This window comes from Ochotona curzoniae, unplaced genomic scaffold, assembly GCF_017591425.1.
Source record: "Ochotona curzoniae isolate NIBS_2020 unplaced genomic scaffold, NIBS_Ocur_1.0 patch356, whole genome shotgun sequence".
Classification (NCBI taxonomy): Eukaryota; Metazoa; Chordata; class Mammalia; order Lagomorpha; family Ochotonidae; genus Ochotona; species Ochotona curzoniae.
In genome coordinates this window covers 1,120,729-1,142,828 of record NW_024466924.1, presented here as the reverse complement: position 1 = coordinate 1,142,828, position 22,100 = coordinate 1,120,729, and the positions used below count along the sequence as shown (strand labels likewise).

The window sequence follows — 22,100 nt, the reverse complement described above, 5'->3', positions numbered from 1 at the left end:
GGGCTTTTTTTTTCCCCCCTGAGAGCTTGAATAGTCTTATCTTGGAGGAAATCTCTGATTTTTAAAAAATAGACATTAATTATTTTATCTTTTACCCCACCTCTCTCAGCTAAGGGGTGTGGGTAGGGATGATGAAAAGAAAAAAAAGAGTTAAAACCAGTCAGTGTAGCTGCAGCAGTAGCAGCAAGGTAACAGGCATTATTGGGGTTAAGTCAGAAGAACCCAAAAGGGAGAGCAGGTTAGGCAGCGGGTGAAAAGGAGAAAGGCAAGATGGTAGACAGGGTTCTGCCACATGATAAAAGGCAAGATGGTGGATGGGGTCCTACCACATGCAGGAGATAGGCCAGATGGTGGACAGGGTCCTGTCACATGGAAGGGGAAGGCAAAATGGCAAATGAGGAGCTGGGAAGATGGCTCAGAGCAGGAAGTGGAAAGAAAGGGCTCGGGAACATGGTATCTACGCAGGACGTGAAGGATATGGAGGAGGAAGGTTCTGAGTGGGGGAGGGTGAACCGGGGAAAATGAGAGGTAGAGAGGTCAGAGAGGTCCTTGGGCAAGGACAGGGACCCTCTGTGCAGCAAGGATCCTCCACACAGTGGGAAAAAGGAGGAACAAAGAGAAGGATGAGATAGGTGGAATAAGTGGGAGTAGATAGAATAAGGGAGGGGTGGGAGGAGAAGAGTTTGGGAACTTTGGTGGAGAAATAGAAGGTGAAGCAAAGGTGACATTGGAATCCAGGGTGACTCAGGAAGTGAAGAGGGAGTCAGGAAAACATGACAGAAGGACCGGGAGTGGAGAAGAGGTGACCAAAGAGGCAGTGACCTCGGAACACGGTGGAGGGACTGGAGGGGTAACGTACAGAGGCGGATGGGCCGAAGGCTCAGAGAAAGACCTGTAGGGAAGCTGGCAGAGGAGGTGGGGGAGGAGAAGAGGCAGTCGGGGTGAGTCCTAAAGGTTCTGGCAGCTCGGAAAAGGTGTGGTTAGGTGAAAGTCCAAGAGATCCTTGGGAGACAAGGAGCACAGGGAAGGGCAAGAGTGGAGACTCCAAAAAGTGTCCACGTAGGGATCTTCAGACCATTTACCCTCGCAACCACAGAAATTACCAAATTCCGTGAAGATCTGAAAGTCAAACATGCCTTCCACCAGCCACTGGGAGCCGTTGTCCAACAGATACTATGGCCAGGACACAGCTGAAAAATGGACAAGGCGTTTTTCAGTTTAAGTCCTGGCCCAGACCCAGAGTTTTAAAACTGGCCAGTAAACATTCTAAGGGGGTTTAGGGGCCTTCGGCTTAGGACATTTTGTTACCTGTCCTATCCTGATAAAGTATCTCACTGATAATCGAAACACAAAGAGGGTGTCCCCTCTTTGAAATTCAGACTAGTGGGGCAAAGAGGGTGTCCCCTCTTTGAAATTCAGACTAGTGGGGAACGAGAGGGCTGGTCATTGGGGGGACATCCGAAGCTCCACTGAGGGCCCTGGATCAGTGGGAGCCGGTCAGCAACCAGGGCGTCCCCCATCTCATTGAGGGCTCAGGACAGGCAGACCACGTGCACATGGTTGGGAGGTCTGCAGGAGGTTGGGGAGTACTTTTCGGGACAGGAGGAGCAGAGAGGAGGGGCTTGCCTGTCTTTTCGCAGCAGGCAAAGGCCTTGGGGCTGACGGCTCAGAGGTGGGAAGAGAGAGAGGGGGGCTCAACCAGTTCAGGGAGCCCTTGCACCCCTTCCTGGGTTCCAGCACCAAATGTTAGATGATGACTACTGACTGCCCGCCTGCTGGTGGAATAATATCAGCAAGTTGTCCATAGTTGTAACAGAAGCTTTATTGGAAAATCCACTCCTGGGCCCCCTTCACGTAGAGCAGAAGGAAGATGGAGGCGAAAAGGGAAATCTGATTTTTACTAGGCATTTGGAGATATACGCAAACTTCCTAGCAATATTGTAATATAATTAAGCTTCCTTATTTTAAGTAAGTACCTTAGCAAACCACAGAGGGATGGAGGTTACCTCCTGGGTAAATGTGTCCTAGGTTGATTCATTTTCCTATATGCCTATGTTTTTATCACAGGACAGAAAACTCTTGACCTTTTAGGATAAGGAGCTGCTTACAATATTTCCAAAAGCCTAGTAAAAAAACAGACATTTCCTTAGTATAAGACTACCCATGGGCCCGGCACCATGGCCTAGCAGCTTAAGTCCTCACCTTGAAAGCGCCAGGATCCCATATGAGCACTGATTCTAATCCCGGCCCGGGATTAGAATCCCATCCAAGCTCTATGCTTGTGGACTGGGAAAGCAATGGAAGATGGTCCAGGGCCTTGGGACCCTGCACCCGTGTGGGAGACCTAGAGGAGGTTTCTGGCTCCTGGCTTTGGATTGGCTCAGCTCTGGCCATTGCGGTCACTTAGGGAGTGAATCATTGGATGGAAAATCTTCCTCTGTCTCTCTTCCTCTCTGTATATTTGACTTTGCAATAAAAAATAAATCTTAAAAAAATAAAAAAGATAAAACAAAACATAACAAAAGACTACCCAGAAACACACACACCAAAAAAAGCTCAACTGGAAATTTAACTATGTGATGGGTTTTGGTTCTATCCATGCTGCAATTAGGAAAAGACATTTGCATTTACTTTGATTGCCAAAGGTGACCTGTCCCCCAAAATTGTCTTCGTAATCTTTGTTTTGAATTCAAATATGAAAAGGGGAACTGCGACAGATATTTTTGGCTAATAAAAATTGGAAGATAAGCTGTTAATAATCACAACGTACACAATAAAAAAGATTTCCAGACACGGGATCCCCAGGTGAAAAATAGTAAAACGTGTCATGGGGTTGGACGTTGAAACCTGCATGACTTTGTGACGTGACTAAATTAAGCAGTAGGCTCCTGTGATGTTTGAGACACGTTAGGGCACTGCACATCTGGCCTGTTTCTATGCCAAAACCAGAGAATGGTAGCCGAGATTTCCACAGGGACAGAGGAGCCACCCTTGCTTTTTTCCTGAGATGCAGATGTTTCCGTTTTAAGCTGTCAGGTGGATCACACAACCTTAAAATGCTTCCACAATGAAGCTCGGAGAATAAACGGGGTAACGTCCGATTTTTCGAATAGAAAAAGAAAAAAGTTAACGTAGGAATTCATCAACCATTAAGTTTTCCTGTAGGGATGCTCAGAAAGAAAAGCAATCTTATCAAGACCCAACACATACGAATTAAAGAAAAATGCAGCTAAAGAAGCAGAGGTACTTACCCCTCCCAGGGGTCGGTGAGGTCTCATGAGGCGTTTAGTATCACGTCCAATGTTTTGGAGTGCAGACTGAGAAAAGGGGCAGATGCGGGAAAGGTTCGCACCTACTTTTATTAAGGTGACGCAAGAACTGTCACTGGAGCCTTTGCGCCCAGACGCGGCAACTCGGCATGCCGCAGGTACAGGAGCGTGCCGGGGACAGGCAAGTGGGTACGCAGAGCTGCGCCCTAAGATCCAAGGGGTCTCTCCAGCCTTCCGAAGCTGCATTGCAGCGGGGCGGGCAAGGTTCGTGGGGACTCAGGCATGAGGCAGCCTTTCTGCAGCAGAAGGGACTAGAAAGGCCACGAAAGCCCTCCTTTACCGCACGATTCTGAGGTGCTCGGGGTCTGGCATCCTGCGTCCGGGAGCGTCTGAGGCGCTGGAGCAGCGACCCTCGCCCGCGCACGGCGGCGGCTGCAATGCTCGGACCCGTCCGGCGAGGGCCGCTAGGAGCCAGTCCGCCGCGGCGCCGCTCTTGCCAGCCGCGCGTCTCGGTAGCCCCGGCTCGCGCTCGCCGCCGCGGGCGGAGGGCGAGGACGCGGCGGGCGCGCGTGCGCGCTCCCTCAGTGCAGCTAGTCTGCGTGCCTGAGTGGGAGGTGGCAGGCCTCCGGCTCCGGCCTTCCCCGCCGACGGTTCCAGCGCTGTCTCCGGCCATGAACCGGTTTGGTACTCGGTTAGTGGGAGGCATGGCGACCCCAACGCCGCCGCCCAAAGTCCGCAGCAATGAGAACCTCGACAAAATTGATATGTCTTTGGGTGAGGGGCCGAGTTGGACCGAGTTGGGAGTGGGGGGAGGGCGTCGGTGGAATCAAGAGGTGCGGTTTGCGAGGGGAGGAAGGGGCGGTTGGCCGCAGTTGCCGAGCGAGTTTTCTTCCGGGTGGGCGAAACCGCGCGCGCGGGGGGTGTCCGGGGCAGCGGGCGGCCCCTCGGCGAGGGCCGTGGTCCGAGGTGGGGCTGAGGGGAGCGGGGAGGAAGGGGAGGCGCCGCGGGGGTGGAGGGTCGGTCGGCGGGGTACGTCTCCCCCCGACCCCGGGGGGCGCTACCGCCTGCGGCTTCCCAGCGGTTCTTTGTGAGGAAGAAGTCCGTGTGGCGTGGCCTCGAGAGCGAGTTCGCTGTGGGCAGTGTCGCGAGCGAGGGGGAAGGGTCCGACGCACGCCCTTCTTACGGGGGTTGGAGGGAGAGAAATGGTTTTGGAGAGCCGGGCTTGAGTCCGAGAAGGATCCCGACCCATGCTGATGACAACGGAAGGGGACTCGGGTGGGCATGGCCGTGTCCAGCCCAGGCCTTCGCCCCACGCCGGCCGTTGCTGACCGGGGCCACGAGCGCTCGGCAGCCCGACGCTGGCAACTGTCAGAAGACAGCGAGCGAGCGGGTGGGGGACGCGGACGGCGTCAGAGGTGTTAAATAGGCCGTGCCTTAGGCGACCGAGCACGGCCTCGAACAGGTTAAGTTCACCGAGAAAAGTGAAGGCGAAAGTGCGCGGGGGCGTCGGGGAAAGCCGGCCCCCCCAGGAGCGGTGGGGTGTCACTTGCAGAGACAGCTGGGTGGCCCCGGTCCCACCTGTGTCTGAGCTGGCTTTTAGACCAGCTCCTTCGGTGGCTTTTCGGGTTTTTTTTTTTTTTTCCCCTCCTAAGGATTTTCAAATACTTGAAAAGTACCTACTATGGGGTTCAGAGTTGCCACCTTTTTCCAAGGGCGAGATAATGTAGCGTCATCTTCTTGGAAGCCTCCCATTTGGTCTTTATTTCTTTCCGTACATCTTTCTCTTAAGTTGTTTTTATCGAGACAGTTTGGTCCAAAGACAAAGATTTTTTGGTTTCTAGGATCGCCACAAGTTATACCTGAAAATATTGCTAGAATTTGTGGTTTTTCGCTGCAAGGCTTGCTTTACTTCTTGCTGCGGTGCGAGTCAGTACCGAGCTCTAACAAGGCATCTTTTTGAGTCAATGCCAAGACAGAGTGTATTTATGAATATTCAGAGTGCTAACTGCCAGGCACTAAACCAATCACTTGGAAACATGAACTCAGTGTATAGTCAAAATACTCTTTTTGAGATTTGTTCTGGTAGTGGTGAAGGGAGTCAGAGGGCTTATAGCCTCATGATTGTGGACAGGGTATTTCGCTGCCTCTGTGAGAAGGTGAACCTCTTGGGACAGTAGTCTGCATAGCAAGCACGGTATTTTACCTTTACTCCTACACAGACTGTTGTTATTCCCATTTTACAGAAGACCAAGGAATAACTTGTGTAAAGTCATAGGAATAAGTGGTGAGTCAGGAATCCAGGGTTTGGCTCTAAAGCCCCAAACTGCAGCTGTAGGGATGTATTAAACATGTATATATTTTCATAGCCAGTATACTATTTTTTAGCCTTGTGAGATTTTTGTATGTGTTAGGTTTCGTGATTTGGTTGTTCAAATGATGGAAGTGGAGGGGTAGTTGTGTTTGAGTTAGAATTGCAGAGTTGTGGGAAGGCTAAAATAGAGCGTGTTCTCTTTTCTGTCCTCGCAGGGACATGGTGACCAGCTATCAGTTGCTTTTTTTTTTGGTAACCATTTTACAGCAATGTCATGCCGATTTCATCATCTAATATAGAAAATTATTATGTTTTGTGAATATTGCTGTGGGGGTTTTAGAATCTGATTTGCCTTTTAAAAAATCAAAACAGTGGCACTACTAGTTCAAATGATTATACATAGAGAATATCAGCTTTACTGGCCTCTTTATGGCTCAGTTACGTAATGGATATTATGGTATCTGATTGATAGGATTATCAGGGCCCAACACAATGCCTCGATTGCTAATCCTCTTCTGTAAGCACTGGGATCCTGTGTGGATGTAGGTTCGTGTCCCAGCTGCTCCACTTCATTCAACTCTCCCATCTATTGCCTGGGAAAGCAATAGAGAATGGACCAAAGCCTTGGAACCCTGCACCCATGTGGGAGACCCAGAAGATGCTCCTGGTTCCTGGCTTCAGATTGACTCAGCTCCAGCTGTTGCAGCCATTTGGGGAGTGAACCAGTGGATGAAAGATCTTTGTCTCTCCTCTCTGTACATCTACCTTTCCAACAAATAAATAAATATTTTGGAAATAAAATTGTTGTTAAAATTAAATGGACTTATAATCAGAATAATGTCTGTTAGTACTCAACTGCTTCTGTTATGGTGTGTACCTCTGTACTATGAGAAAATATCCTGTGGGGTATAGTTCATGGCAAGGGAGCTTATTCTTAATACTCTATCTGTACATTTTTAGATTGGAAAGCCTTCTCTGCCATGATTATTTAATTTGAGGACTTGAAAAGTGTTTATAAAACAGTTTCATATACAGTATGCTTTACTTTTTTAGTTATGTTTAGATCCTATGGTCTGTATTTGAAAAACAGTGAAGTTAGGAGCAAGCGTGCTGGTGGCGCAGCATGATAAACCACCTCCCCACATCCCATATAAGAATACCTAGACTGAAGTCCCACCCCTACTTGCAAACCAGCTTCCACAGGTGCACATCATGGAAAGAAGTAGATAATAGCTCAGGTACTTGGGTCCCTGCCATCTGTGTGACATGTCCAGATGGAGTTCCTGAACCCAGCTGTTGGAGGCATTTTGGGAGTGAATAAGCAAATCAGAGATAGCTGTCAGTCTCTTTTTCACTTTGCCTTTCAAATATACATTTTTTTTAAATACCAGAAAGTCTTCTTTCAGGGCTGGTATTTTGGCTCAATTGGCTAATTCTTCACCCCTAAGTGCCAGTTTCCCATTTGGGTGCTGGTTCCTCTCCCAGCAGCTCCACTTCCCACCCAGCTCCCTGTTTGTGGCCTGGGAAAGCAGCAGAGGACGACCCAAAGCCTTGGGACCCTGCATCTGCATGGGAGACCAGGAAGAAGCTCCTGGCCCCTGGCATCCAATTGGCTCAGCTCTGGTTGTTGTGGCCATTTGGATAGTGAAGATCTTTCTGTCTTTCCTTCTCCCTGTAAATTTGCCTTTCCCATAAACAAACCTTTTTTGTTTTTCAAAAAAAAGGTTTTGTAATTGGTGTCTCCCCATTTCCTTTCTGTTCATTTAGAATTTAACATGGTACTCTTAAACCCCCCGTTTTTTTTGTTTTTGAAAGATCTATTATTTGAAATGCAAATTTGCAGAACGGATAGACAAGAGATCTTCCATCTGCAGGTTCACTTCCCAAGTAGCCACCATGGGCAGAGCTGAGCCAGTGCTAAACTCGGACCAGGAGCTTCTTGCGAGTCTTCCACATGGGGGTAGGGTCCCAAGGACTTGGGTCATCATCTGTTACTTTTTAGGTAAGCCATAAGCAGGGAGATAGATCAAGGACTTGATTCAGTGCCCATATGGGATACCAGAGCTGCAAGACAGTGGATTAGCCTATTAAACCTTTATGCCAACCCCTTGGATCTTTTTTTTTTTTCTTCTTAAGTTTTATTAGTTATTTGAAAAGCAGAGAGAAAAAGGAGGAGAGACAGATAGGTCATCCGTCTGATGGTTCACTTCCTAAATGGCTACAATAGCTGGGACTGGGCCAGGATGAAGTCAAGAACCAGAAGCTCCTTCTGGATTTCCTACATGGGTGTAGGAGCCCAAGAACTTGGGCCATCCTCTGCTTCTTTTTTAGGTGCCTTTATGGGGGCTAGATGAGAAATAGAGCAGCTGTTGCTCATACAGGTTTCTGGTTCTTCAGGTGACAGCTTAATACATTGTGCCACAGTGCCGGCCCATCTTTTCTAGTTTTTTGTTTGTTTTGTTTTGGGTGTTGTTGTTTTGAGTGTCTTCAACTTTACTGACCTCTTACAGTTGGACCTAAAGGAGACAACAAAGTACTTTGGCAAATTAAAGTTTTTTAAGATGTTTTATTTGAAAGATATTTGATGAGGAGAGACAGATCTTTTATCGTTCCCCAAGTGGTGGTAGCCCCAGGCCAGGAGTCTAGAATTCTGGCCAAGTCTCCCCTGTAGGTGACAGAGAGCCCAAGTATTTGAGTTAGTGTGTTAGTAAGGAGCTAGGTTGGAAGTGGAGCAACTGGGACTCAGAGCAGGACTCTAATAGGATGTATCGTGGCATAACTTGCCAAGGAATAATGCCAGCCTCCTAAAGCATATTACAGGGCCTGGTGCCAAAGCCTAGTGGCTGAAGTCCTCACCTTGAATGTGTTGGGATCCCAAGTGGGCACTGGTTCATGTCCTAGCTCCTGCTTGTGGCCTGGGAAACCAGTTGAGGACGGCTCAAAGCCTTGGGACCCTGTACCCGTGTGGGAGACCCAGAAGGTGTTCCTGGCTCCTGGCTTTGGATTGGTGCAGCTCCAGCCGTTGAGGTCACTTGGGGAGTGAATCATCAGATGGAAGATCTTCCTCTCTTTCTCCTCCTCTCTGTATATCTGACTTTGCAATAAAAAATAATTTAAAAAAATGTATTATAGAGGATCCATATGATCTATTGTATTTCCTTCTCTGACCTCAGAAAAGATAAAGCATAATGAAATTGGTATAGATTATTTCTGTGGTTAGAGTAATTTGGAAAAGATAATTGAGGCTATTTCATTTTGTAAAGTTTTGAGTCAGTTGTGCAGTTTCTTGGTTTATTTACCTGTCATCAAAATTATACAGGTTTAAGGTGTTTTAAGTGTTGTTGGTCGGGGGCTGTGGTACAGCAGGTTAAAGTATGTCCTAAAAAGTTGGTTCCCATATTGGACTACCAGTTCGAGTCCCTGCTATTTCATTTGCAACCCAGCTCTCTACCACTGTTTCTGGGAAGGCAGCTTCAAAAAATGGCTGTAGCGTTTGGGTTCGGGCCACCCATGTGTGAGACCTACATTGTTAGGAATTTGAGCCACAAACCCAAACACAGATGAAGTGAGTCACATAGGAGATCTTTATTCCAGCGGGCAAGGTGGCAGTGGGAAAGAGGTGAAGGCAGAGAGAGAGGAGAAAAGAGAGAGTATTTAGGTACTCTCTCTGGCAGCAGTTATTGGGAATAGAAGAGTAGGGATTGTTGGTTAGGGCTGTGGGCGGGTACCAGGGATACGGGCTACAAGGGACTGGTGGTCAGGGCTGTCAGGTACAGTGCCCTGAGGTTAATGGTGGTAAACAGGGTTGTGAGGTTACAGCGGATTGGTGGAGAATCTAGAGTGTGAACCTTAGGGGAAGCAGATATTTAGCACTCCTCACATGTGAGTTCCTGGGTCCTGGCTTCATCCTGGCCCAGCCCTGATTGGCAAGGCCATCTGGGAGTAAACCAGTGTACCTTTATTATGGCATTGGCTTAATTTGGCTTAATTTGGTGTTTGCTATTTGTTTATCTGCTTCATAAGTTATTTCAGATTTGTTGAGAGCTTGAGTCATACTTCATTTTGTTCTGTTTATCACCTACCTAGACACTATGAGGATATGTCACAAATTTCATGGAAAATGCATATTCCAGAAAATTATGTGGAATTTAGGCTTTTTTGCTCAAAAATAAACTTATCTTTTAATTGCAACTTTCCAGTTTTTGAAATGTTTTTGTGGATTAGTTGTCCTTATTTGTTTAGGAAATGCTAGTGGAATTGAGGTGAATTCAGAAAATTGGTCTTTTAAGTAAATTTTATTTATTTGGAAGAATTACAGAGAAAGGGAGAGACGGAGAAAAAAATTCACTTCCCATATGGCAGGCCGTTAGCAGGGAGCTGGAGTGGAAGTGGAGTAGCCAGGACTTGAACCGACTCCCATGTGGGATGCTGGCGTTGCAGGCAGAGGACTTTATTCACTGTGACAGAGAATTGGTCTTTAAGTTTATATTTTGACCTATATTGGTTTTTATAGAAATATTACCATCTTTTAAAAGTAATGACCTTAACTTTATTTTGTTTATCTGTGTTTATTAGGAAAGAAATAATATTAATAATGGAATTGTGGGAATATATTAGTTAGAAAATGAGACTGAGTAATTGCATCATTAAATCAAAATAAAAAACTATGACATTTCATCCATTATAGATGATATCATCAAATTGAATCGAAAGGAAGGAAAGAAGCAGAATTTTCCAAGACTAAATAGAAGACTCCAGCAGAGTGGTGCTCGACAATTCAGAATGAAAGCACGGTGGGGGATCCAACAGGCTTCTGGTGAGTTTTGTACATAAGCTATAGTGAAAAACTGTTATTTGTGGGTTCATAATATACTATCTTTAGCTTATGCTAAAATTTGAATGCATTAGAACTCTTAATTTTTAAAATTTTTGTTTTTCACATATTTAATATAGTTTGCAGAGATAATTCTTTAAAGAATGAATGATGTCCAGGCTACCTCATAGAAAAGGCAACCTTTCTTTTTTTTTTTTTTTCCCCCTATCATTATTTGGAAGGCTAAAAGGCAGAGTTACAGAGAGGGAGAGAGATTATCCATCTACTGGCTCATTCCCCAAATGGCTGCAGTGATAGGAGCTGAGCTGATCTGAACCTAGGAACCTTCTCCAGGTCTTCCAGGTGTGCCCAAAGACCTGGGCTGTGCTTCACTGCTTTTCCAGGCATTAGCAAGGAGCTGGATCAGAAGTGGAGCAGCCAGTATAGGGTACAGGCATCACAATTGAGGCCTAACCTACCATGCCACTGTGCCAGTCCCTAACAGATACAATTCTAATAATATTTGCCCCCCCTCCCTCCCTCCTTCCTTGCCATTTACCATCCTTTCCCCAACACACGTTGCCCTCCTCTCCTTTCTTTGCTCCTTCTATTTTATTTTTAAAGATATATGTATTTGAAAGAGTTGGAGAGAAAGAGATTTTCTATCTGTTAGTTTCTTCCCAGATGGCTGCAGGGATCAGGGCTGTGCCACACTTGAAGCCTGGAGCTAGGAACTACTTCCAGGTTGCCCAGATGTGTGACAGGGGTCCAAACTTATGCTTTCCTCTGCCACTTTTCCCAGACTGTTAGCAGGAAGCTGGATTAGAAATAGAGCCGCCGTTACAGATGGTGACCTTAATCACTGTGCCATGACACTCTCTGTTTTTTAGTTTTTAAGATAACATTTTAAATTTATGTTACATTTGAAGATTTATTTGCTATGGAGAGAGTGGTGGGAGAATTACAGGGAGACCTCTATCTGCTCCTTCAATCCCCACATGGCTGCAATGGCCAGAGTTGGGCTAAACTTTTCCCCGATCTCCACTGTGGGTGCAGGAGCCCAAGCCTTTGCTGCTTTCAGACACATTAGCAGGAAGCTGTATTATAACTGCAGCACCTGGGAGCCACAGGAGATGCTAGTGTTAGAATCAGTGGCTTAATCTGCTTTGCCACAGTGCTAGCCACCGCCCCCATAAGTACTCTTTGTAATTTGTATTAGCTCTCAAATTTTTGCTTAAATCCTAGAAATATAATAAGCAGTGCCACTTTTTTTTTATTTTTTAAAGGTTGATTTATTTTTATTGAAAAGGCAGATATACAGAAAGGAGGAGAGACAGAGAAGAAGATCTTCTGTTCAATGATTCACTCCCCAGGTGACCTCAACGGCTGGAGCTGCGCCAATCTGAAGCCAGGAGCCAGGAACACCTTCTGGGTCTCCCACGTGGGTACAGGGATGCAAGGCCTTGAGCCGTTCTCAACTGGTTTCCCAGGCCACAAGCAGGGAGCTGGATGGGAACTGGGGCAGCTGGGACACTAACCGGTGCCCATATGGGATCCCTGCGCATGCAAGGCGAGGACTTTAGCTGCTAGGCCACCGCGCTGGGCTTGACTGTTTCTCTTTTTAAAGACTCAGTTGAATAAATTATTTATAGAGAGTAAGAGACAGATTTTTCCTCCACTGTTTCACCCCCACAAATAGACGTCATGGCCAGGGCTGAGCCAGGCCAAAACCAAGAGCTTCATCTAGGTCTCCTATGTGGTGTAGGGCTCAGGCACTTGAGATGTTTTCCACTGCTTTTCTCAGGCCATCTGCAGGGAACTGGATCAGAAGTGGAATAGCTGGGACTCAAAAAATGTTAGTGCCCATTTGAGATGCTGGTGCTACATATGATGTTCTTAAGTGCTATGCCACAGTGCTGGTTCCAGTGCCACATTATTTCTTAAAAACATTGATTCATTTTGCTTCAGTTTGCTTACTTTTCTTCTGTTCTGGCCTCTGCACCTTTATGTTATATTATGTCTGTTATATTTAGGGTATAAAATTATGAAGAATCTTGCATATCAAGGTCCTAGCAACTTCCCAACGGGATGTTCTTTTAACAGATGTTCTGATGGATTACTAATGATAGTTTATATATGTTTGGTGACTATCACCTTGTAATATACGAGTATTTCCCTTGTTGGAGATAATTCTTTACTAGAAAATTGTTTTCATTTGAATTAAAACATCCTATCTATTACTTTTGCCAAGTTATAGGAAGCAACTTCCTTATTTTATATGAGAACCTTATGTGTGTGGAGTTGCTGTTAATATTCTGCATAGAAAATCATCTATAAGTCTGGCATTGTGGCAAAGTGCTGCCTGCAGTGCTGGCATCACATATGTAAATAGATTGATGCCCTCACTGCTCCACTTCTGATCCAGCTCCCCTGCTTATGGCTTGGGGAAAGCAGCAAAAGATAGCTCAAGTGCTTGGGCCCCTGCACTCACCAAGGAGACCTGAAACAGACTTCTGGCTCCTGACTTTTTTGGTCTGGCCTTGCCCTGGTCATTGCACCATTTGGGGAGTGAACCAGTAGATGGAAGATCTCATTGTCTCTCCCCTTCTCTCTGTAGATCTTTCAAATAAACAAATCTGGTGCCTGCTTCAGCAGTATATAAGCTAAAACCTCTAAACTCCTAATTTTATCACCCTAATCCTTTCTGTTTGTTAAACTCTCCAGAGGCTGTACTCAGAATTAAAAGCTTGAAATGTAGTCTAAAACTACAGTTTCATTACTTTGTAAGTGACTGACAAGATTACCAGTCATCTTGTTCCAAAGATAGTAGCTAAACACTATTGATATATATGACTCATTAGCCTTTCTAGGAATTATATCAAAATAAACCTTTATTCAAATTTTTAAAAATCCCTCTTTTTATGTATATAAAAAATGTGATAGGGCTAGCACCATGGTTTAACCAGGTACGCCTCCTCCAGTAGAACTAACATTCCATATAGGTGCTGGTTCAATCCTGTTGTCTCTATTTGTGACTCAGCTCCCTGGTAAGGGCCTGAATAGCCAGCAGGAGAAAACCCTTGGACCCCTGTATGTATGTGGGAGACTTGAAGGCAGCTCCTGGCTTTAGATCCATGCAGCTCCAATTGTTGTGGCCATTTGGGGAATGAACCAGCAGATGGAAGTCTCTCCTTCTCTCCATGTAACTGCCTTTCAAAAAAATATCTGTGCAGCCCCAGGACAGTAGCCTAATGGCTAAATCCTTGCCTTGCATACACCAGGATCCTATGTTAGCACAGGTTCGTGTCCCTGCTGCTCCGCTTTCCTTTGGCTCCCTTTTTGTAACTTTGGAAAGCAGTCAAGGATGTCCCAAAGTCTTGAGGCCCTGCACCCATGTGGAAGACCCGGCAAAAGCTCCTGGCTTCAGATCAGCTCTGCCCCAGCTGTTGTAGCCACTTGAGGAGTGAACCAGTGGATGGAAGATCTTTCCGTCTCTCCTCTTTGTAAATCTAATTTTCCAACAAAAATAAATAAGTAAGTCTTTAAAAAATCTGACAAATTAGTTTCTAAATTAATTTTTATTCTATAAATTGAAAATTATAACAAGTAATATCTAGTGATTGAACATAATTCTGTTCAATAGATAATATAATGGCATATTCTCAAAATAGTCTATGAGTGTATGTACTCATTAAAAGAGATTCTTCCGTATAATTTCTTAAATAGCTAAGCCAAAATGAATGTGACAGGTATCTAGCATTGATGAATATAGACATTAATTGAATTGTACATAGATTTCTCACAAATTTTGTTCAGTCCAGCATTTTATATGTTAGTTTTCCTGTTTTTAAATTTTTTTTAAGACTTATTTTATTTTTATTGGAAAGGCGGATATACAGAGAGGAGAGACAGAGAGGAAGATCTTCCGTCCAATGATTCACTCCCCAGGTGGCCACAACGGCTGAAGCTGAGCCAATCTGAAGCCAGGAGCCTCTTCCAGGTCTCCCACGCGGGTGCAAGGTCTCAAAGCTTTGGGCCATCCTCGACTGCTTTCCTCAACTGGGCCACAGGCAGGGAGCTGGATGGGAAGCAGGGCTCCCGGAATTAGAACCGGGACCCATATGGGATCCCGGGTGTGCAAGGCGAGGACCTTAACCACTGCGCCATTGCAGTGATTTTTATTGGAAAGTCAGATATGCAGAGAGGAGGAGAGACAGAGGAAGATCTTCCATACGATGATTTATTCCCTAAGTGACTGCAGTAGCTAGAGCTGTGCTGATCCAAAGCCGGAATGGCTTCTGGGTCTCCCACACGAGTGCAGGATCCCAAAGCTTTGGGTCATCCTCGACTGGTTTCCCAGGCCACAAGCAGGGAGCAGCTGGAAAGTGGAGCTGCCAGGATTAGAACCGCCGCCCATATGGGATCCTGGCACATTTAAGGCAAGGACTTTAGCCTCTAGGCCACTGCGCCAGGCCCCTGGTTAGTTATTTTTATATTATTATTTTTAAATAACTGTTCAGAATACATGGAGTCCAGAAATGTATTTGTTATACTAAATACCGAGTAAATACACTGAGCTGGCAAGGTTGCATATGTTACAATTGCTACTTTTCATTTCAAGGAGTTAATTTAATATAGTGGAAAGGGTAGAGTGTAAATAATGCCAAACGAAAAATTTGGATAGCATTATAGATCTTTAGATATAGATTTTGTGCTTAGAAAGTCATAGGTGATTTAGTGAAAAAGGTAAAATATGAACTGTAAATCGGGAATGAGGAAAACTTTTTTATGGAGGTTATGATCTAAGCCTTGAGATAAATGATACTTAGGGGTAGCTTAGGATCTCATGAGATTGGGCTTGTGCCTGTGCATTCTCAGCTTACATGTGACAGGAGCTAAAATAGAACAGCTGCTCCTGTTACTGAATGTGTAAAGAGATGTGTGGTTGTCTTAACTTCTGGTTGGCTCAGCGAAGTTTGTATTTCTTTCTTTTTTTTCTTTCTTTTTTTTTTTTTTTTAACATTTACTTACTTGAACAAGTTACAGAGAGAGACAGAGAAAGACAGGGGTTTTCCATCTGGGCTGCAGTAGCAGAGCTGAGCCAATCTGAATCCTGGAACTGGGAGCTTCTGCCAAGTTTCTCAAATAGGTGCAGGGGCCCAAGGCCTTAGGCCGTCTTTTGCTGCTTTCTCAGACCATTATCAGGAAACTGGATCAGAGGTAGAGTGGTCGGCCCAGCACAGTAGTCTAATGGCTGAAGACTGCCTTGTATGCGCCAGGATCACAAATGTGCACCGGTTCATATCCCAGCTGTTCTAGTTCCCTTCCAACTCCTGGCTTGTGTCCTGAGAAAGCAGTCGATGCCCCAAATCCTTGGGATCCTGCACCCATGTAGGAGACCCAGAGGAAGCTCCTGATTCCTGACTTCAGATCGCTCAGCTCTGGCCACTGCAGCAAATTGGAGAGTGAATCGGCAGATGGGAGATCTTCCTCTCTGTCTCTCTGCTCTGTATATCTACGTTTCCAATAAAAACAGGTAAATCTTAAAGTGGAGTGGCTGGGACTAGAAGTGATATTCATAAAGAATGTATGTACCTCAGGCAAAGGCTTAGTTTGCTAAGACACAGTGCAAGCCCCTAGATTTCTATATCAGTGAAGATGGTGGTTGGAATCAAGAGAAACAAGACAGAGAGGTCTTGGCAGCTGCTTTGTATGATATTTAGGTGTTGGACAAATAAATGAAGTCTTTCTAACGCCATGCCTTGAATATAATTTAGTTACTCAATACCCTAAAAAGCTTGAGTGTCCTTCAGTGACAGAATACTATACAGCAATTGTTTTCAAAATGTGTAGTTATTCCTACGCAGTTTCCAAGAACTATAGCCTTTTTTTTTTTTTTTTACAAAGGTTGGTGTATTTACTTATTTAAGATTTATTTTGTTTTTTTTATTGGAAAGACAGATTTACGGAGAGGAGAGACAGATCTTTCATCTGTTGGTTCATTTCTCAAATAGCTGCAATGGGTAGATCTGAGCTAGTTCAAAACCAGGAGCCAGGAGCTTCCTCTGGATCTCCCATGTGGATGTGTAGCTTTCCTAGGCCGTAAGCAGAGAGCTGGATTGGAAGTGTGGTAACTGAGACATGAATCAGTGTCCACATGGAATATTGACATTGCTGGGAAAGGATTAGTGTGCTATGCCACTATACTATCTCTCAGAACTTAGCAGTTTTCATGAAATTATTAAGATGTTATTTGTGAAACTGATGCTGTGGGGTGGTAAATTAAGCCTCCACCAGCAGGAACAACATCCCATGTAGGTTTGAGTCTTGGCTGATCCACTTGTGATGCAGCTCCCTTTTGGTGCACCTGGGAAAGCAGTGGAAGGTACCCCAAGTGCTTGGTCCCCTGCACCTGTGTGGGAGACCGAGAGCAGATTATTGGCTCATGGCTTCAGACCAACTCAGTTCTGGTTTCTCAGCCATTTGTGGCATGAACCAGTGAATTGAACAACTCTCTGTCTCTCCTTCTCTGTACATTTGCCTTTCAAATAAAAATAGGGGCTGGCATGGTGGCATATTAGGCTCATCCTCTGCCTGCAGTACCAGCATCCCATATTGGTGCTGGTTTGTGTCTTGGCTCTTCCACTTCCCATCCAGCTCCATGCTTATGGCCAGGAAACAGCAGACAATGGGTCAAGTGCTTCAACCCCTGCACCCATGTAGGAAATCCAGAAGAAGCTCCTGATTGAGGATTGGTTCATCTCCAGCTTGGCTGACATTTGGGAAGTGAACCAGTGGATGGGAGGTCTCTCTGCAACTTTGCCTTTCAAATAAAAATAGAATAAGTCTTTTTTAAAAATGAGATATTTTAGGATTATACTGTGGTGTGGTCGGTTAAGATGGTACCTGTGACATGGATCCCATAAAGCCACCAGGCTCAAGTCTTAGCTGCTCTGTTTCCCATCCAGTTTCCTACTAATATGCCTGCCAGGAAAACAAAATATGGCACAGGTGCACGGGTCCCTGCCACCATCCTGGTAGACCTGGATGGAGTTCTTGATCCTGGTCCAGCCCCTGCCCTTGTAGCCATTTGGGGAATGAGCCAGAGGATAGAAGATCTCTCTCTCCCTTTTTCTCTGTCATGCTGCATTTTACCTTAAAAAAAAGAAAATATATATATATATACACATAGGCATATATATATAATTGACTGATTTAAAAACATTTAGTTATTTTTATTGGCAAAGCAGATTTTACAGAGAAGGAAAGAAAGACTTTCCATCTGCTGGTTCATTCTTCAGGTGGTCGCAGTGTTGCAGTTGAGCTGATGCAGAGCTAGGAGTTTGCTCTGGGTCTCCCACATGGGTACAGGAACCCAGGACCTTTGGGCCATCCTCTGCTGGTCTCCTAGGCCATAAGCAAGGAGCCAGATGGGAAGTAGAGCAGTTGGAACATGAACTGGTGCCTGCATGGGATGCCAGTGCTTGAGAATCAGTCTGTTTAGCCACTATTTTGGCCCCCAAAATTTATTTTTTAAAAATATGTTAACTTGAAATGTAATTCAAAATAATATGTAAACAATGAAAATTAAAAAGGAAAGTGATCAGATCTGGTGTGGTAGTCTAGCAGCTAACGTCCTTGCTTGCATTCACTGGGATCCCATATGGGTTCTGGTTAGTGTTCCGGCTGCCCTACTTCCCATCTAGCTCCCTGCTTGTGGCCTGGGAAACCAGTTGAGGACGGCCCAAAGCCTTGGGACCCTGCACCTGCAGCAGAAGAAGCTCCTGGGTCTTGGGTTTGGATAGGCTCAGCTCTGGCTGTTGTGGCCGCTTGGGAAATGAATTAGTGAATGGAAGATATTCCTCTCTGTCTCTCCTCTTCTCGGTGTATCTGACTTTCAAATAAATTAATAGATAAATAATACAGTGCTCACATGCTGCTCCCTTTGAAGTAGAGTATTTTGTGATGTTTCCAACTGTATTCTTAACTTGATCTTCCTTGTTTCTGCCCATCCTACAGGTTTTGGTAAGTCTAGTTTGAGTCGTAGAGGAAGATTGATGCCAGGAAAGAGACGTCCTTATGGAGTTATCACTGGACTTGCAGCTAGGAAAGCAACTGGACTTCGAAAGGGAATTAGTCCTATGAATCGTCCACCTCTAAGTGATAAGGTAGGTTGATGGCCTAATCCTGAGTCAATTGCTTGTTTCTTTTATTTTTAGTGAATGAATGTGGGGAAGCATTTTACTTTTTTTTCCTTTAAGTTTTTATAGATTTTAATAGCTAAATAAAACAATTGCCATTCATGAAGAATACTTAAATTCCACATTCTCAAACATTAGTATCTTTTGGAATCATGATAAGTGAGTTTTAGGATTCCCTTAGAAACCCACATCTGCGAATGCTCAAGTCTCTTATGTAAAATGGTGTGTTATTTGCATATTACCTAGGCATATCATTGTGTCCTTTAAATCATCTCTAAATTATTTATACCAGAGTACAGGAGAATATTCTATGTACGATGATATTCTGACAACACGTCTCTGTTGGAGTTTGTATTTTAGGGCAAATGGCAAGCAGTGAGTGTTTAGCCTATTGGCTAAGATGCCTGCATCCCATATGACGCTTGATATTCTGTGTTCCTGTTTTTTACATTCACATCTTTCTCAAATATTCATGAAAATGAAGACTTTTCCATATCTTACTGTATTTTTGACATTGTTTAGTCAATGGAAATTTATAGTTTTTTTCAAAAAACAAAAACCATAGTTTTTAAAAAAGATTTATTTTGATTTGAAAGGCAGATTTTTTTAGAAGAGGAGTGACAGATAGATCTTTATCTGCTGGCTCATTCCAAATGGCTGCAATAGCCAGAGCTGACCCAACCCAAACCCAGGAGCTAAGAGCCTCTTCCTGATCTCCTACATGGGTGCAGGGTGCCAAGGCTTTGGACCATTTTCCACTGCTTTCCCATGCCATAAGTAGGGAGCTGGATGGGAAGTGGAGGGCCTGGCGGCATGGCCTAGCAGCTAAAGTCCTCGCCTTGAACACCCCAGGATCCCATATGGGCACCGGTTCTAATCCCATCAGCTCCACTTCCCATCCAGCTCCCTGCTTGTGGCCTGGGAAACCAGTGGAGGATGGCCCAAAAGCTTTGGGACCCTGCACCCCTGTGGGATACCCGGAAGAAGTTCCTGGTTCTTGGCTTCGGATCTGCATAGCATCGGCCGTTGCAGTCACTTGGGGAGTGAATCATCGAACGGAAGATCTTCCTCTCTGTCTCTCCTCCTCTCTGTATATCTGACTTTGTAATGAAAATAAATAAATCTTTTAAAAAAAAAAGGAAGTGGAGTAACTGGGACTTGAACTGGAGCCCATAGGGGATGCCAGCGTCAGACAGAAACTTAGCCTACTACTCCTTGGTGCTGGCTCCCCGCTTCTCATATATAGTTAAGATAATAGCAGGGTTCAGATGAAATACTCCAATATTGTCATGATCATCAGTGAAGTCTTAATGGAAAATATAGATGCCTTAATTAGGATTTAGTGATGTACTCATATGTGTGGAGCAAGGACAAGTGAACATTTCCTTGCAATTTTTGTTGTTGTTGTTGTTGTTTTTATTCCATTTGCGAGAAAGAGAGAGAGAGAAGTAAACATACACACACCCTAAGGGAGACACAGAGCTCCCTACACCTCACTTCCTGAATGCCTGCAGCAGTCTGGATTCTTTCATGGGTTGTAGCCAGAAACTGGAAACCTCAGCCATGTCTCCCATGTGGCTAGCAGAAACCTACCTACTTGAGCCATTGCTTCAGCCTCCTAGGTTTGCATTAGTAAGAAGCTGGAGTCAGAGCTTGGTGCTGGGTGTTAAACCCAACACTTCAGTGCTGGTGGCTTAAGCACTGGGGCAAAAATCCATCCTTTGTGTGTGTGTGTGTGTGTGTGTAAATAAACTAATTTTTTTTTTCTTCTAACCGTTTCTACTTTGACGTTGTTTTTCTCTGTGATAACCTCTTTCTCTCTTTGATTTTCATTTATTTGAATGGCAGAGACAGACATTATCCACAGACATTATCCATCTGTTAGTTCACTTCCAAAAGGCCTACAGTCACTAGTACTGAACCAGGCTGTAGCCAGGAACTGGAAATCCCACCCAGGCCTCCTACGTGGGTGGTGAGGACTACGTGGGTGATCCCCTTGTGGATGGCAATCATCTCTTGCTACCTTACAGGGTGTGTGTGCGTTACCAGGATGCTCGATCAGAAGTGGAGGTGGGATTGGTAACTCTGCTTCAGTATGGGATGTGGGTATCTCAGGTAGCAACTCACCTGTTATGCCACAATACCTGCCCTTCTTGTTTTGTTATATGATTTTAATTTTTAATTTGAAAGATGTGAAGACAGAGAACGGTCTTCTATTTGCTTGTCGAAACCCCAGATATTTTCCAGAGCTTGGTATGGGCCATTCTGAATTCTGAGGGTGGGAACTCAGTACAGGTCTCAATAGATGTTAGGAACTTAGATCATCACTTCTGCCTCCCTTTATTTTATTTGCAGGAGGTTGAAATCAAAAGTAGAACTGGGACTCATACCTGAGCACTCGGATATGGGATGCGGGTGTATTAACCACTGCTCCAAATTCTTATTCCTCTTTTTTCCATGTAGGTTCTGTAGTTGTTTTTAAAAGGCTCATTTATCTGAAAGGCAAGGTGGAGATGCTCATAATAGCCAGAGATGGGTCAGATCAGAGCCAGGAGTCAGGAATCCTGTCTGGATCTCCCACATGGGTGACAGGGACCCAGTACTTTGGTCATTAGCTGTGCTTTTCCCACATAAATTAGCAGGAAGCTAGATAGACAACTGAATGGCCGGAACTGTAACTGAACTATAAGAGATACAGGTGGCCCAAGTAGTGGTTTACCCGTTGAGCCTCAATACCTATCCTGAATTGTTTGTTTGAGACAGAAATGGAGGAATCTGCTGTCTGGCAGGGTACCTAGGCATCTTAACCACTGGTCTGGAAACCTGCCCCTCTTCTTCTTGCATTTGTTTTGGAACTTGCCTCTTATGTCTTCACTTAGTATACAAATTTCCAAATTACCATCCCTGGCTGTCTGAATTTCTGTTGATGGCAAAGCCACAGTTTCTTCATCAATTGTATATGTATCTGCCAGTGTATTCAAGTACTTTAAGTATAATGTGGTTTTCCTCTTTTCAATCAGACTGGAAAATTTTAAGTTTTGGTTTCTTCATCTCCCTTATCTGCACATTTAAGCAGTTTGTCAGTCTCTATTCATACTGCATCAGAAATGTTTATCATAGTAGGATACATAGCAAAAAATAATATGATTAATATAGCTCCTTGCTTCCTAAAAGAATATAGAACGATATTTTCCGGTGTTAAAAAGGAAGACAAATCTCCTGAGACAAAATGAAACGCCAAGGAAACCAGTCGCGGTTCTCAAGAGACCTAACCAATTAAATAGAAAGTAAGTACTCCACTATAAGGCAATAATGTGTTATGGGCATAAATAAGCACTTCCTGCAGTAGGTGTTCAAAATGGGTTTGCAGTGATTCTTCTATTACCATTTGCTTTTGTTTTTTTAAGGATTTATTTGCTTATTTGAAAGAGTCACAGAGAGAGGGTTCATTCCCCAAATGGCTGCAACAGCCGAAGATCAGCCCATCCAAGCCAAGCAGGAGCTTC

General features: G+C 44.7%; 1 protein-coding gene across 5 annotated transcripts in view; it reads left to right on the top strand.

The window, feature by feature from the left end:
• Positions 1-3,403: 3,403 nt before the first annotated feature.
• The window catches only part of LOC121167257 (UAP56-interacting factor), a 31,028-nt gene continuing 12,331 nt past the window's right edge, over positions 3,404-22,100 (top strand). For 3 of the 5 annotated variants that reach the window (XM_040996683.1, XM_040996682.1, XM_040996680.1), the window contains exons 1-4: positions 3,875-4,043; positions 10,268-10,396; positions 18,413-18,561; positions 21,769-21,881. In XM_040996683.1, the coding sequence (XP_040852617.1) occupies positions 3,941-4,043; positions 10,268-10,396; positions 18,413-18,561; positions 21,769-21,881 (494 nt within the window). In that variant the 5' untranslated portion in view covers positions 3,875-3,940. Of the gene's footprint in view, positions 3,534-3,874; positions 4,044-10,267; positions 10,397-18,412; positions 18,562-21,768; positions 21,882-22,100 lie in introns of those variants that run through there. The other 2 variants (XM_040996681.1, XM_040996679.1) reach the window with 1 other exon arrangement.